The sequence below is a fragment of the Typopeltis vanoorti genome, chromosome 5 (genome assembly GCF_054136105.1).
Source record: "Typopeltis vanoorti isolate ZY-2024b chromosome 5, IOZ_Tvanoo_1.0, whole genome shotgun sequence".
In the NCBI taxonomy this organism is placed as follows: domain Eukaryota; kingdom Metazoa; phylum Arthropoda; class Arachnida; order Uropygi; family Thelyphonidae; genus Typopeltis; species Typopeltis vanoorti.
In genome coordinates, this window is record NC_143553.1 from 95,345,399 (window position 1) to 95,360,891 (window position 15,493).

The 15,493-nt window shown below is 35.0% G+C and overlaps 1 protein-coding gene across 4 annotated transcripts in view; it reads right to left on the reverse strand.

The window, feature by feature from the left end:
• Positions 1-15,493, reverse strand: part of RagA-B (Ras-related GTP binding A/B) — a 94,863-nt gene that overhangs the window by 58,457 nt on the left and 20,913 nt on the right. For 3 of the 4 annotated variants that reach the window (XM_090392623.1, XM_090392621.1, XM_090392620.1), the window contains exon 2: positions 5,691-5,790. In XM_090392623.1, the coding sequence (XP_090248749.1) occupies positions 5,691-5,781 (91 nt within the window). In that variant the 5' untranslated portion in view covers positions 5,782-5,790. Of the gene's footprint in view, positions 1-5,690; positions 5,791-12,273; positions 12,342-15,493 lie in introns of all 4 variants that reach the window. The other variant, XM_090392622.1, reaches the window with a different exon arrangement.

Consider the following 15,493-nt stretch of genomic DNA (forward strand, 5'->3'; position numbering starts at 1 on the left):
TATAGTATGAGTGAGCTAAGGATTTTTTTTTCCCTTAAAACTAATTTTTATGTATATTTTTAATGTAATCCAGAAATCATGCTCGAAGACCAAACACAGAACTTTTTAAAGCCACTTCAGGCCTCCAATAATCTGAATGTTGTTTAAAACACATCTCATTATTTTTTATTACAACCAGATCTTTGGTGTACATATAGTATATGCTAATATACTGCCCATTTCATGTTTCAAAGCAATAGCCTGCATATCCTGTTTTATTCTTGATGACAAAATTGACATTGACAATCGCATCTCCCGGGTGACATCATCTGAGAGAATCAAGCAGAACGTCCTGCTGTTCTGCTTGATACTGCTTAAGTCATGCTTTAAACTTAGATAGCAATAGTTATTGATAATAGTGCTTTGCTTCAAGGTATGAACATCATCAGCAGAACAAAATAAATACATAATGTATTGCATTACTAATATTTCAAATTGAATATTAGTAACAATTGAAACTGTGACCAAATTGTAATTCTAATTACAGTATGAATGGTTTCTGCACCAATCTAGTTGAGTGCTGTTTATCTTACCAAATTATATTTGTCGAAAGTTTATTTTTCACTTGGTTAGAGTATAATAAAATTAGTTTAATCCTTTATCCAAGTGTGAGCTAACAAAGTTTGCGCCTGAAAGTATCTTCAGGACTGGGGTAAGGTGGTACAACACCAGGGCAACTCGTTGCAAAGTTGGAGCAAGCTACCAACACCCCTATCTCAGTATCTCCCATAATGCAAAACACATCTCCTTGCGGATATGTCTAATGTTATGCATTAAGGGAAGGGCCACTACCCAGACTAGTTTCGACCTTTATTGAGGTCTCTTCAGTGGGAGCCAGGCCCAAGTGGAGATACCAGGCAGAAGCATTAGCAGGTCATCTCTACCTATAGGAGTTGCCAAATGGTGTGCCACCATTTGGCAACTCCTATAGGTAGGAGTAGGAGCAACTCCTATATGGCAACTAGTTTCGACCTTTATTGAGGTCTCTTCAGTGGGAGCCAGGCCCAAGTGGAGATACCAGGCAGAAGCATTAGCAGGTCATCTCTACCTATAGGAGTTGCCAAATGGTGGCACACCATTTGGCTCCCACTGAAGAGACCTCAATAAAGGTCGAAACTAGTCTGGGTAGTGGCCCTTCCCTTAATGCATAACATTAGACATATCCGCAAGGAGATGTGTTTTGCATTATGGGAGATACTGAGATAGGAATGTTGGTAGCTTGCTCCACCTTTGCAATGAGTTGCCCTGGTGTTGTACCACCTTACCCCAGTCCTGAAGATACTTTCAAGTGCAAACTTTGTTTGCTCATGCTTGGATAAAGGATTAAATTAATTTTATTATACAAATTATATTTGGTAAGACAAATAGCACTCAGCAGTAAGAACAGCATTCAACTAGATTGTTTTGTAAATTGTGCTCTGAAGATGCTGGTTCATAATCCAATAAAATATTGGTAATACAATAAATTACATATTTATTTTGTTCTTCTGGTATCGTTTACAATGTGAAGCATTATTATGTTCATTTCAGTCATTTATGAACTTTATATATCAACCCAACATAGGAGAGGTGAAAAAACCTACAACACAACAGTGTTGCATATGGACAAATAGTTTTGAGGAGAAAAGAATTATTATCCTAAGATCCCATGGAGTCAAACTCATCTAGTTATATTTGTCATACACATAATTCATCATACCATGCCTTAAACACATTGAAATTCTCTCTAAATACCATGCTCTCATTCCAATCATTCACAACTCTCTATGCAAAAAACCTGCTTCTCACTCCCCTGCTCACACCTTCCTTATACAGCTTCCAGGGATGACCTCTTGTTCTCCCCCAGTCTCCCACCACTTTATGAAAAACCTCTTCAACGTTAATCCTATAACAATCCCTTACCAACTTGTGTCTATCATATCACCCCTCTTCCTCCTATTCACTACTCTGCAAATTGCGCCATCTCGACCTTTCTTCATATTCAGCATTCCAGAGATCAGAAACTATTTTGGTCAATGGTCTTTGGACCCTCTCCAACATCTCTTCATCCTTTTGAAAACCAGGTGACTAAATCTGTGCACAGTAGTCCATATGTGGCCTAATCAGAGCCTTATACAATAGAACCAGAATCTCCTTATTTCCACAAGTCAATGTCTGCCACATCATTGCCAGAATTTATTGTGTTGTCCTCACAATTTTTGCAATATGGCCCTAAATTTTAGATCTTTATCCACCATCACCCAAAAAGCTCTTATTTGCTCTGCCAACAACAACATATCCCCCCACCAAGAGTAAATTCTACATCCCATCTTTGTTTTCCAAATTTTAAAACCTCACATTTCACAACATCAAACTGGTATCCCCACTCTAGTACCCATTGACTCAGTCTATTCAAGTCTTCTTGTAAGGCCATAACCGGTACAGTAACGAGGGTATGAAGCACCTGTTGCAAGTATCTAACTTGAACCCCCTAACCCAATGCAAGCGTCTAACTAGCACCCACCTTCCAACCAAAAAATGACAAAAATTTTGAAAAATTTAAATGTAACAAGTTAAATTTTACTAAATGCAATATGGTAAATACTTACTATTTACCCCATCAAAATGAGTTGCAGTGTGTTGCAGAATTTGTGTGTCTAAAGTGGCATATTGCCAAAATTTAAAAATATCTATTTATTTATTTTTATTTTTTACATTTTTTGTTTTGCGCCCTAAACCTAGTCGCGCCCGCCTTTTTTGCCACGCATTTGTCACGGCATTGGCCCTAACATCTGCTATACTCCTCATTTGTCCTTGCTCTGCATCATCTGCAAACAATATATTACCATTCAAATCTTCCCCAATATCATTAACATACAGGTTAAACAGCAATGGTCCTAAAACAGACCCCCTCAGGCACACCACCAGTGACTTTCCTCTTCTGGAATATTGCTCCCCCCCCCTCATACACAACTTGTTGTACCTATCAGACAGCCAATCACCAATCCAATGCACTAGTCTAATATCCAACCCCCATCTAGTTTGACTATCAATTTATCATGAAGTCATCTATCAAAAGCCTTTGCAAAGTCTAAGTATACTACTGTGTATCCATCTCCCTTGTTCAATGAAGCTGTCACCTTATTATAATAAATAAATCACTAAAACATGACACCTCCCTTTAGCAAATTCGTGCCATCCATCAAAGATAATAATACCATTGTTGTCAACCCAATTCTGGATCCTAATTCTCGCCAGTCATTTTAACCACAACACCTGACACACAGATTGGACTATAATTTGATGCTTGAATTCTGTCACCTCCTTCATGAAGCAGTACAATCTCACCTTCTTCCCACTCTTTTGGAACTTGATCCAACGTAAAACACATGTTACTTTAAAAATGCCACATCATGTTAACTGTGTCAATATTTATTTAAAAGATTATTACTAAAAGATTTGTAATCTCTTGTTTTGAAATCATTAGGACAGAGCAAAATATGTTACTCTGAATTTTCCAGAATTCTTTCACATTTTACTGTAAAGAATGCAGAAGATATTTTCAAAATTCTTGAAAATAATTTTATATTAAAATTATGCAGTAACTCATGTTTCTAATTAAAAAAAAAAGTTAAATTAACATGAAATGCAATTTTTTTTATTTTCATTTCTTGAAAATTTCAATATACATACAAGGTGGCCCAGAAATAATAGTCAGTGTCAGAAAATCACATTTAAGCAGAAAAATGTAAACCTTCATGGTTCAAATCTTCCACTACTGGGAGATGTTAAAATCAGAATAATTACCAATTAATAACAAACAAAATCTAATTAAAATAATTAATAACTAATGTTTACATATTTTAATTAATAATTTACATATTGCAGTTTTACATCTGTGAAACTGCAAATATATAAATTTCCATTAATTAAAAGTACTATGTATGCTAGATTTTTGTTCTATTTCAAATTATGTATCGTTCATTTTCCTGCTGCTATTTTTCTTCATAAAAAAAATTTTAGAAATCACTCTTCATTTTGACCTACCATTTTATCATTCTGATTATGTATACCATAATCAGAATGATAAAAGAGAGAATGTACTTAATGTTTCCAATTCCATTTTTGCTTAATATAACAGACCAACCAAATATATGTTCACTCTGAACAGTGAACTACCATCCTACTTATTGACCTTTGATAAGCAGGGTGTTGGTCTCACACTAGAGAATGAAATTCATCCACAACCTTAAACCATTAATAGAAATTTGATGGTGATGGTGAATAGAAATGTGAAGTACAGATGCCATAAAGCAAAGGTTGGCAAAATAGTTCAAAGGATTACTTGAATGTTGACAAACATACTGATAAGAGATTATTATCCCTCTCTATATGGTTATAATACATATTAAAAATGTATGGGTTGCAAAGTTTAGCTGAGCCAGAAAAGAGGAAAGAAATGACAAAGTTATAAGTTACTCTAACAGATAAGCTTAGGTGTTGATGGTATTCATGACGGTATTAACAACACCAAAGAATTTTATCAAAAGGGATGTTTTATTAACTGCTTATATTTTGCTGAATTTCAAATCAGCATCACCAGAGCACAACACAATTGTACATGCGAAAGTGAGTGAGTGAAACAATACAACTGCAATGGACAAAAGATCTAAAGTCCTATTTGGTGCCCTCTAACGAAGAAAAAAACAGCTATGCGGGAGTTTCTCTTAGGATAACAATCTCCCAAATTTTTGGTAAATTAATGCAATCATACTTGTTAAGGTTGGGAGAATTCTTCAAAGCCATTGTTGACTCAAAAAATAATCTTTCCGATCTGTAACGACTCCTAAATAGCACATTCATTTTCTTCCATCTAATCCTCTGTGAAGGAGTGTCCAAAGCGTGGCCTGCCAGTCCTGACTTGCTATAGTAATAGTAGCGAATGTATTTTTCATTTCAACAGGAAGATCAGTTAACATTCATCTGGAAGAACGTGAAATATACATTCGCTACTATTACTATGGCAAGTCAGGATTGGCAGACCACGCTTTGGACACTCCTTCACACAGGATTAGATGGAAGAAAATGAATGTGCTACTTAGGAGTCGTTACAGATCGGAAAGATTATTTTTTGAGTCAGCAATGGCTTTGAAGAATTCTCCCAACCTTAACAAGTATGACTGCATTAATTTACCAAAAATTTGGGAGATTGTTATCCTAAGAGAAACTCCCAGATAGTTTTTTTTTTTTCCTTCTTCGTTAGAGGGCACCAAAAATAGGACTTTAGATCTTTTGTCCATTGCAGTTGTATGGTTTCACTCACTCACTGCCGCATGTACAATTGTGTTGTGCTCTGGTGATGCTGATTTGAAATTCAGCAAAATATAAGCAGTTAATAAAACATCCCTTTTGATAAAATTCTTTGGTGTTGTTAATATCGTTAAAAAATAAGTTACTCTAAAGGAGTTCTATAAGACTGGCTGATAAAAAAGATATTTTCAATAATGAATAGTATGAGAATTGGGTTCAACCCCAAAGTGTAAGAGTATGGTTAGTAAGGTGTGAGGAAATGTATTGTGTGAATAACAGCGTGGGCCTCCTGTGATGAGCCTTCTGATATCATGGGGGGATACCTGTAATAATAAAAATCTGGAATAAACAAAAGTGCTTACTTGTTGCTCCTAGTCTTCGGGTATCCCTAGCTATATAATTTGCAAAAATTATAGATCTCATACTCGTTTTACCGGAGCCACTCTTTCCCATTAAAAGAACCTATTTAAATAAAACATTTAATACATTAATGCATACAAAAAAAATTAATTAAATTAAATTAAATCAATAAGAAAATAAATTTAAATACTAAAATATTTTGATAATACTGAGAGAAATTTGTTTTTAAATATTACACTAACAGAGAATATTTTATTTCCAGAAGAAAAATATAAAGAATAAAAATTTATCATCACAAATACATTTTAGTCTAAAATAGTACAAGGTAACCTCAACAATATACATTCCAAAATACTAATGATAGTCCAGTAAAAGAATCCTTTGTTTCCTACTCACAAATGTCTCAAATTAGCTCTTATTATAATAAATTTAGTTTAATCCTTTATTCAAGTTTGCACCTGAAAATATCTTCAGAACTGTAGCAAGGTGGTGCAACTGTTGGCAACTCGGAGAAAAGGTGGACCAAGCTCTCATCACTGCTTGTCTCAGTATCTCCCACCATGCAAAGTACATGTCCTTGTGGACATATATAATGCTGTGCATATATAATTGACATATATAATGCTGGACATATATAATGCTGTGCATATATAATTGAGGAAAGGTCCACTACCCAGACCAGTTTTGACCTTTATAGAGGTCTCATCAGTGGGAGGCAGACCCAGAGGTGGTGACACTAAGGCAGAAACAATAGAAAGGTCATATTTACCTATATGAGTTGCCAACTGGTGTACCACCTTATTAAATTACTCTGGATTTAGAGAAAGATGTTGGAAGTTTATTTTGCACTGATCTGGGTAATGGCCCTTCTCTCAATGCATAGCATTATACATGTCCGCAAGGACATGTGCTTTGCATGGTAGGAGATACTGAGACAAGGAGTGATGAGAGCTTGGTCCACCTTTGCTCCGAGTTGCCAACAGTTGCACCACCTTGCTACAGTCCTGAAGATATTTTCAGGTGCAAACTTTGTTTGCTCACACTTGGATAAAGGATTAAACTAAATTTATTATAGTCTTAACCAAGTGCAAAATAAACTTCCAACAGCTCTTATTATATCTCTAATATGATTGTTTCTTATATTTCTATTTTTTAAGGCACTCAACTGCATTGGTCTGTACATTTACAAGTAATGTACCTTACTTCTGGATGATTTTTTTTTGCATTTTTTTAAATGAAAATCCTACACGAAAGTTGCAAACCTGTAGTATACATTAGTACTGTAGGTTAGATAAAATATAACCTAGAAACCCTGCTCTTGAAAGAAAACGATATTTTTAAATCCACTTTTCAGGCCTCCAATGGTCTACAGGAATATCATGCTATGAACATTGCCTGGTGGTCTCACACCAGGCAATGATCTTTTAGGTGGCAGAAAGTCATCTATGACCTAAAAGACATTCATGCCATTTATGGGATTCGAACTCACACTGTGTTCATTAGAGAGTGGAAATCATCCACCTAACCAACTAGAGCAGACACACACACACACACACACACACACACACACACACACACACACACACACACACACACACACACACACACACACACACACCACGGTAATTTCATACCAAAGCATGTTTGCATATGTTCGTTTGCAGTTGAGTGTCATGTGAAATGTCTGTAGAAAGCAGCTTCTGATGATGAAAAAAGTCTAAAAAAAATAAAAATCTCAGAACAGGTTGCAGAAAGTAAAAGTCAGAAATGAGACATGAATATGGAATTACCTTGAAACACACCAACTCAACATCACCAGAGTTCAAAATCTGTACTATCAACATAAGAAGCCTGAATGGCAAAGAAATGGAGCTGAGGAATTGGATAAGTACCAGATTGACATAATAGGGGTGACTGAAACAAAAAAAACAAAAACTGGTGAGATCTTTCTGAGTAATAAATACAAAATGTTATATTCAGGCAATGACAAGCAACGAAAAGAAGGAATAGAGATAATATTCAAGATACTAAATACTAAGCTAATCTTCTTGAATGGCAGGCAGTCTCAAGTAGAGTGATATGGGCAAATATCAGAATGGGGAACTGGACAATGAGACTTATTTGTGCCTATGGTTCCACAGAAGGTTCTACTAAGCAGAAGTGGAAGAATTTTTTGAGGTTTTAAAGAAAGCAACTAACACAATGAAAAAGGAAATCTAAGTAGAATAGGAAATGATTATCAGATATACAAAAATATTTTGGGAAAATTTGATGAAAAGAGCAAAGCTAATAATAATGGCAAATACCTCATGGATTTCTGCTCAGGACATGAACACAATGTTCCAAAAAAAAAAAAAAAATGTGCACAAATTCACATGGAGAGAAGAGGCAAGGAACAAGAAATGTCTCATTGACTAACCTATTGTTGATAATGATGTTTTCTCACTGGTGCATGACATTACAGTGTACAGAGGATTTGAAATTGGAAGTGATCACCATTTAGTCTTGAGTAGGATAAAATTGAATTTCATACTGAAAAGAAGAAAATGTAAGAAAGTTTTAAATTGAATAAAAGTTGAGCAACTCTCAGGTGTGAACTGTAGACTAAAATACATTTGTTCATTGTTCAAGAAAAAATGAAAGAGTTTGAGAACAGAAACCAAACCTTGCAGATTCAGTGACCAGCTGTGAAGAAAACATTGATTGATTCAGCTAGAGAGGCATGTGGTGAGGTTGTCTACAAGGATAGAAAAATCAGTACTCCATGGTGAACACAAGAAAGTTAAAGAGGCAGTGAAGGAAAAGAAGAAAGGATCCCAAAAGTTCCTGGCAAATAAGTCAGCTTGTGCTCTTAGAGAATACAGAGACAAATGTACGAACGCTAAACACTGTGTAAAACTAGCTAAGCAAAAGTCATGGGAAGAACATAGAAAATAAATATCAAGAAGGTGGCAAGATATTCTGGAGTTGCTGAAGCTCAGAAATGGAGGAAAGAGTGCTGTAAAAGGAATTAGAGATGATAAAGATGACATGAAAACAGGAGAAAAAGATATCCCTTGAAGTATGGAGTAATTACTTTGAAAAATCGCTAAATGAAACAATTAGTGACAGCACAGTGGTAAAAAACACTGACCAGGCATTCAATCAGGAATACATATCCATACTTAAAGTAGAAAAAAAGCCATCAAATGCCTGAAATATGGAAAGGCAGCTGGAGTAGATGGTATTCGACCAGAAATGCTAAAGTATGGAGGTATAAAAGTCTTACAGTGGCTGCACTGCATACTTCAGAAGGCCTGGACAGGGGGAAGAATTCCAGATGATTGGAGTAGAGGTCTCATAGTACCCATATATAAAAAGGGAAATAAAACTGAATGTGAAAATTACAGAGGTATTTCCCTACTGAGTGTTCCTGGTAAGAAATATGCAAGTATACTTCAGAAACGGTTGAGAAGAATTGCAAAAGGGAAGCTTGGTGAAGAACAAGCCTTATTCAGGTCAAATAGAGACTGTCAGGATCAGATTTTCTCTTTATGACAAATAGTTAAGAAATCATGAGAATATAACAAAGATCTGTATTTAATTTTTATAGATGGAAAAGGCATATGACAAGGTGCCAAGAGAAAAGCTATTCAAAATGTTACAGTTGTATGGTGTCAATGGGACATTATATCAAGCAATACCTGGTCTTTATTTGAGTTGCAAGTCGGCTGTAAGAATTGAAGAAAGTATAGGATGATGGTGGTTTAATGTTAAATCTGGTGTCAGATAAGGATGTACATTATCCCCTCTGTTATTCATTATGCATATGGATCACATTATGAAGGAAAGTGATATTAAACCTGATATCAAAATTGGAGATGTTAATCTCCAATTTAGATTAACTAGATAAATTTTGATAAATAATTTTAGATATCTAAATATTTATCTAAATAAATTTAGATAAATTTAGATTAGATTAACATCATCCACATCTTTATGTGGATGATGTTATACTTCTAACTAAATCCAGTAGAAGTCTGCAAGATTCCCTGACTAAATTGAATAATTGTAGTAATAGATATGGCATGAAGGTCGGCAATAACAAGGCAAAGACAATGAAAATAGCAGAAGCATTGAAAGTATCAATTACATTGTGAATGGAGAACCTATAGAACAAGTAAAACATTACAGCTACTTAGGCATGATTTTTAGCAAAGATGGTAAATTAAATATGGAAATAGACAACAGAATTAACAAAGCTATTATGATGGGAAGTCAACTGAATAAATTTATATGGAATAAGAGGGAAATTAGTCATAACAGTAAATTAGCTGTATACAAGACAGTGTTCAAACCAGTTTTAACTTATGGATCTGAGAGCTGGGTCAGAAATAAAACACTTGACCAAAGACTAGAGACTGCAGATATGAGAGTCCTGAGAAAGATTAGAGGTGTGAACAGATGGCATCAATGGCAATATCATATTAAAAACGAGGATTTAGGAAAGAACTTGACATTGTTAGCATCCAGGAATATGTTACCAGAGCTAATCTCAGGTGATATGGTCACTTAAACAGAATGGGAGAGGAAAAATTAGCAAAACAAGTGTTCTATGCCAGGTTGGCAGGAAAAAGACAAAGACCTAGATATAGGTGGATTGATACAGTAAAAAGTGTCTTAGAAGATAGAAATATAAGATCTGATAATATAATGTTGGAATCTTGACAGGTAACACATTGATTTGGAGGAATATTGTAGATAGGAAGTTAGTAAGGATGTAAATTTTGCATGTAGTACTATCATATCCTAACACCCCTTGAGGGTACATGCCAGAAATTTGATGATGATGATATGGAATTGCAGAGAGAGAGAACAATTTAAAAAATAGCAGAACGCATATATAATATGAATACATAAATATATGATGATGATTATTATTACAATGCAAGGAGTCCAAGGACTCATCATGGTAGAGCACTCTATTCTGTTATACACATTTCACTGTTTCCTTTACTATTCTCCAATTACAACAAAATGACACTTCTTCCGCCACACACACACCAGAAACAGTATTTTTTTTTTTTTTTTGGTCTGTAAATTGCATGTGTTCTCATGGCTGATTTGCCTGTACATGGGAGGAAAAGCCTGAGTTCTGGGAGAAAAAAGCCCTGCAATCTCCATATAAAATCAGCTACATATTCATGCTTAAATATATTATTATTTAATCCATTGTAGCTGATTTCATATGGAGATGGTAGGGTTTTTTTTCTCCCAGAACTCAGGCTTTTCCTCCCATGTACAGGCAAATCAACCATGAGAACACATGCAGTTTACAAAACAAAACAAACAACAACAACAAAAAAAAAACTGTTTCTGGTGTGTTGTAGTAGTGTCATTTTGTTGTAATTGGAGAATAGTAAGGGAGATGGTGAGATGTATGTAGCGGAGTAGAGTGCTCTCCCACCATATTACTATATATTCACATATCTATATATGTGTGTTTGTGTGTGTGTGTGTTAAAGATACCAAGCTATTTTAAACCTGGTTTTACTCCATTTCCCAAGTAAGCAAACAGACAAATAAGTCAAGTTTGCACCTGCACGTAATGCAAGTCTAGCTGACCCAGCAGGTAGTGCAAGACCAAGATAACTCATGGTAAAAGTAGAATAAGCTCTGATCACTAATCTTAATATTTACCCATAATGCAAAGCACATCTCCTGGAGGAGATGTATGATGCTTTGTATTAAAGGCAAGGGGCCACTACCCAGACCGGTTTCGACCTTTATTGAGGTCTCATCAGTGGGAGCCAGGCTAGAAATATCAAGATTTTAAAACCTAAAATGGGTAAATATTAAGATTAGTGATCAGAGCTTGTTCTACTTTTACCATGAGTTATCTTGGTCTTGCGCTACCTGCAGGGTCAGCTAGACTTGCATTACATGCAGGCGCAAACTTGACTAATTTGTCTGTTTGCTTACTTGGGAAATGGAGTAAAACCAGGTTTAAAATAGCTTGGTATCTTTAAAATTTATTATACCCAAGGTAAAATACTTTCTACATTTATATCTCCTCCAGAGATTTTTATTTAATAAGGTTAAAACACCTTATAGTAACTTGTTCTGGTAAAATACTTATAAGCTCTGTATTACTAAAATCTTGATATTTCTAGCCTGGCTCCCATTGATGAGACCTCAATAAAGGTCGAAACCGGTCTGGGTAGTGGCCCCTTGCCTTTAATACAAAGCATCATACATCTCCTCCAGGAGATGTGCTTTGCATTATGGGTAAATATTAAGATTAGTGATCAGAGCTTATTCTACTTTTACCATGAGTTATCTTGGTCTTGCACTACCTGCAGGGTCAGCTAGACTTGCATTACGTGCAGGCGCAAACTTTACTTATTTGTCTGTTTGCTTACTTGGGAAATGGAGTAAAACCAGGGTTTAAAATAGCTTGGTATCTTTAACATTTATTATACCCAAGGTAAAATACTTTCTACATATATATATATATAAATATAATATGCACAGATATATTTATAATGAATATGCATATTATAACAAACTTATACACACATGAAGCAAAACACTATGTTCACCTACCTAGTAGTTTTAAGCCTCCTTTGGCTGAGATAGTTGCCTGCATCCATTTTGGAATTGAAACTGCTAGCCTACAGAAAATGTTCTGAGTTATTCTGGATCAAGTAGACAGAATAACATCCAGAGGACAGAAATTGAGTGAGAAAATGACATCAACTAGCAGATGCTGCTGCTGCATTCTATGTGATCCATAAATGTTTGATATTGTTCAAATCAAGAAAATTAGGCACCCAGGAGCATATGGAAATGTAATGCTTGCACAATGCATGCCTTGTGGCATGACATGTCTTGCAGGAAGAGTCCAGACCAATCAGGCTTCACTGATACCATGTAGGGCAATACCTAGTCCAAAACAATCCTCAAGTAAGAATTAGCAGTTAAGGGGTGTTCACAATAGGGTTGAGAGGACCAAGTGATGTCCATGAGAACAATTCCCATACCAAGATACCACCTACCAGCCTGTTTCCAGTCAGCCATGCATCTTGCTGGCCATATCTACATGTTATCAGTGAAGCCTGATTGGTCTGGACTCTTCCAGCATGACAACACTCCATGCCACAAGGCATGCATTGTGCAGGCATTACACTTGGCTCATGAATGTGTGTGTGTGTGTGTGTGTGTGTGTGTGTGTGTGTGTGTGTGTGTGTGTGTGTGGCATTAGATGAAGAGAAAGAAGAATTTAAATGTGTTATTTTACTTCTGTGGGGTACAACTTGCAAATTTAAGTGTAATCTGCATGACTATCAAATTCTGATTTAAAAGAATTAACATTCTTTAGCTTCCACCCAAGAAAGCAAACACCATTTCTATTCTTACTAATCAGCACAACTCCTAAGCATGTTATTTAATAGTATTAATATGAATAAAATTTTTCTTTCCACACAAGACTATACGAGGGTACTCCAGAAAGATATTTGGATGACATTTGTGATAATGCCAAAATCTAATAGCCGAACTCTGAAAAAAGTAATCCAAATAAATGGACTGATAGGGATTTTTTCCCCCTTTTATGTGAATCCCACCCATGAAACACTGTTATGCCACATCACATTAGTATTTACCATAAGTGAATTGAAGGTTTTACATACTCCAGAAACTTTGCTCTAGCGCAGTGGTTCCCAACCTTTTTCCACTCGTGTATAAATTTTACCCCTTGTTGTTTTTAAATACTGGCACTTTTGTTCAGTGCCTATCTTAATGTAAAATTGTTTACTCTACTTGTTTTTCCACCATTACTGATTATTTTTCAGTCCTAAATGGCCCAGCACATATCCCCCTGGGGGGGGGGGGGGTACACGTACCATCGGTTGGGAACCGATGCTCTAGAGACCAAACATGGAATTTTTTTCAAGCTATTTTAGGCCTCAGATAAGTAGGATAGGCTTACACTAGGTAATGAAATTCATCTCCCACTTAAAAGGCATTCATGAGCCTTTAAGTGGGAGATGCATTTCATTCTACCATTGATAGAATTCTAACTCACAGCCTATTGGATGGAAAGCAGACAGGCTGACCACTTGACCAACCATATCAGTAAAGAAGTTCTTTAGTTTCATCCAAATAGAAATTATTACTGTTTGCAAGATCAATGAAAAATACTAATACCATATCAAATACTGTTTAATGTACAATACTTTTTATATAATAGTGACAATGAGATTACTATGTAATATAGCTTAACAGAAAATTAAATATATAATCATTATGTATTTTAAGGATTTATCAGTAGTGTTGTCTGTACCAGACCCACAAGTTAACAGCATGAAATAAATCTAATGGACAATCCAGTCTTTTTTTTTTTTTTTATATATAGTTCACTAGATAATCTTTGTTTACTTTCTTCTAATGAATGTGCTCCATTTGACTGTTTATATTTCTTTATTTTCTCTATTACTGATTTTTTATTATTAATATTAATTCATTTCTTTATAAACAAACTGTATGAAAGTAAGTTGTGTAGAGCATACTCTGATCTACACAACCACCTGTTCATGAAGAGTCCTTGTGTCACATAATAACATAATAAAAACAATAAGGTAATAAAGATGACACCTAAAAATGATAGAGATATAAGCTTTCTGAATTCTTGTTACAAAATGCATAGCATAATATTAAATAAAAACAAAGTATTCGGATGATTTAATCTAGAAGCACAAAATGGTTTTAGAAATGGATTTAGAATGTTCATGTATATATCCAGCTCTCTGTCTAAAACTAATAATAAAAAGAGACTTAAATGATTTTAAAAGGCATTTGATAATAAACATTTTGTTTAACATTATATTATATTATAATAATTAATGACTTTGAAAATAAACTTCAGAGAGCTATTCTAAACTTAAATGAAATGGCAGAATTCCGAATGAAAATCTGAACAGAGAAATCAAAACAATGGCTTTTATTATTATTACATGATACCTCCAAAAAGTCCAAGGACTCATCACAGGAGCACTACACTCCATGCAACCTAATGTCTATACTACAAAAATATCCATCTACACAACTATCAACATACTATGCCACAATCCAGGAATTATACGTGCTGCCATGTACCACCATTAATATGTTTTGCCTACATATGGGATGAAAAACCAAGTTTCTAGAAGAAAAAACCCTGCTACCTCTGCATGAGATCAACTAACTCACCTTCAATTGAAAAACATCTATACCCATAGGAGGATTCAAACCCATGGCCTGCTGGTTAGAGAGCATATATGCTAACCACTCAGCCAACCAGACTGAAAAAAGCCCATATAAAGATCCCTCTCATCACGACAAGAATCAAACTCCTGTCTTTTCAATTGAAAGGTGCAATGGTCCATCATTCTTCCTACACTACAGAGGTACTGATGGAAGTAAACCAGTAAGAAATAACAAAATTTTGGAACAATTCTTTTTTGTTATTCATATGAATATGAAAAGAACATAAATATGAAAATTACAAAATACCTAAAAATCACATCTGCGCTTAAACTTAACTTGGTGCAAAGACAGACTATATTAAAAGTTTACACTATAATGGTTATACAAATGCTATTTTATGGAAGTGAAATGATGACAATAAAACAAAAGATAGTAATAGCAGCTGAAATGAAATTTATAAGAAAAAAGCTTTCATCATATGGAACAAACAAAACATCAGAATGAAGATAGGAATCATTAACATAAGGAGTATCAATGGAAAAGAAATCAAACTGGCAGAACTAAAAAAGAATTAACATGG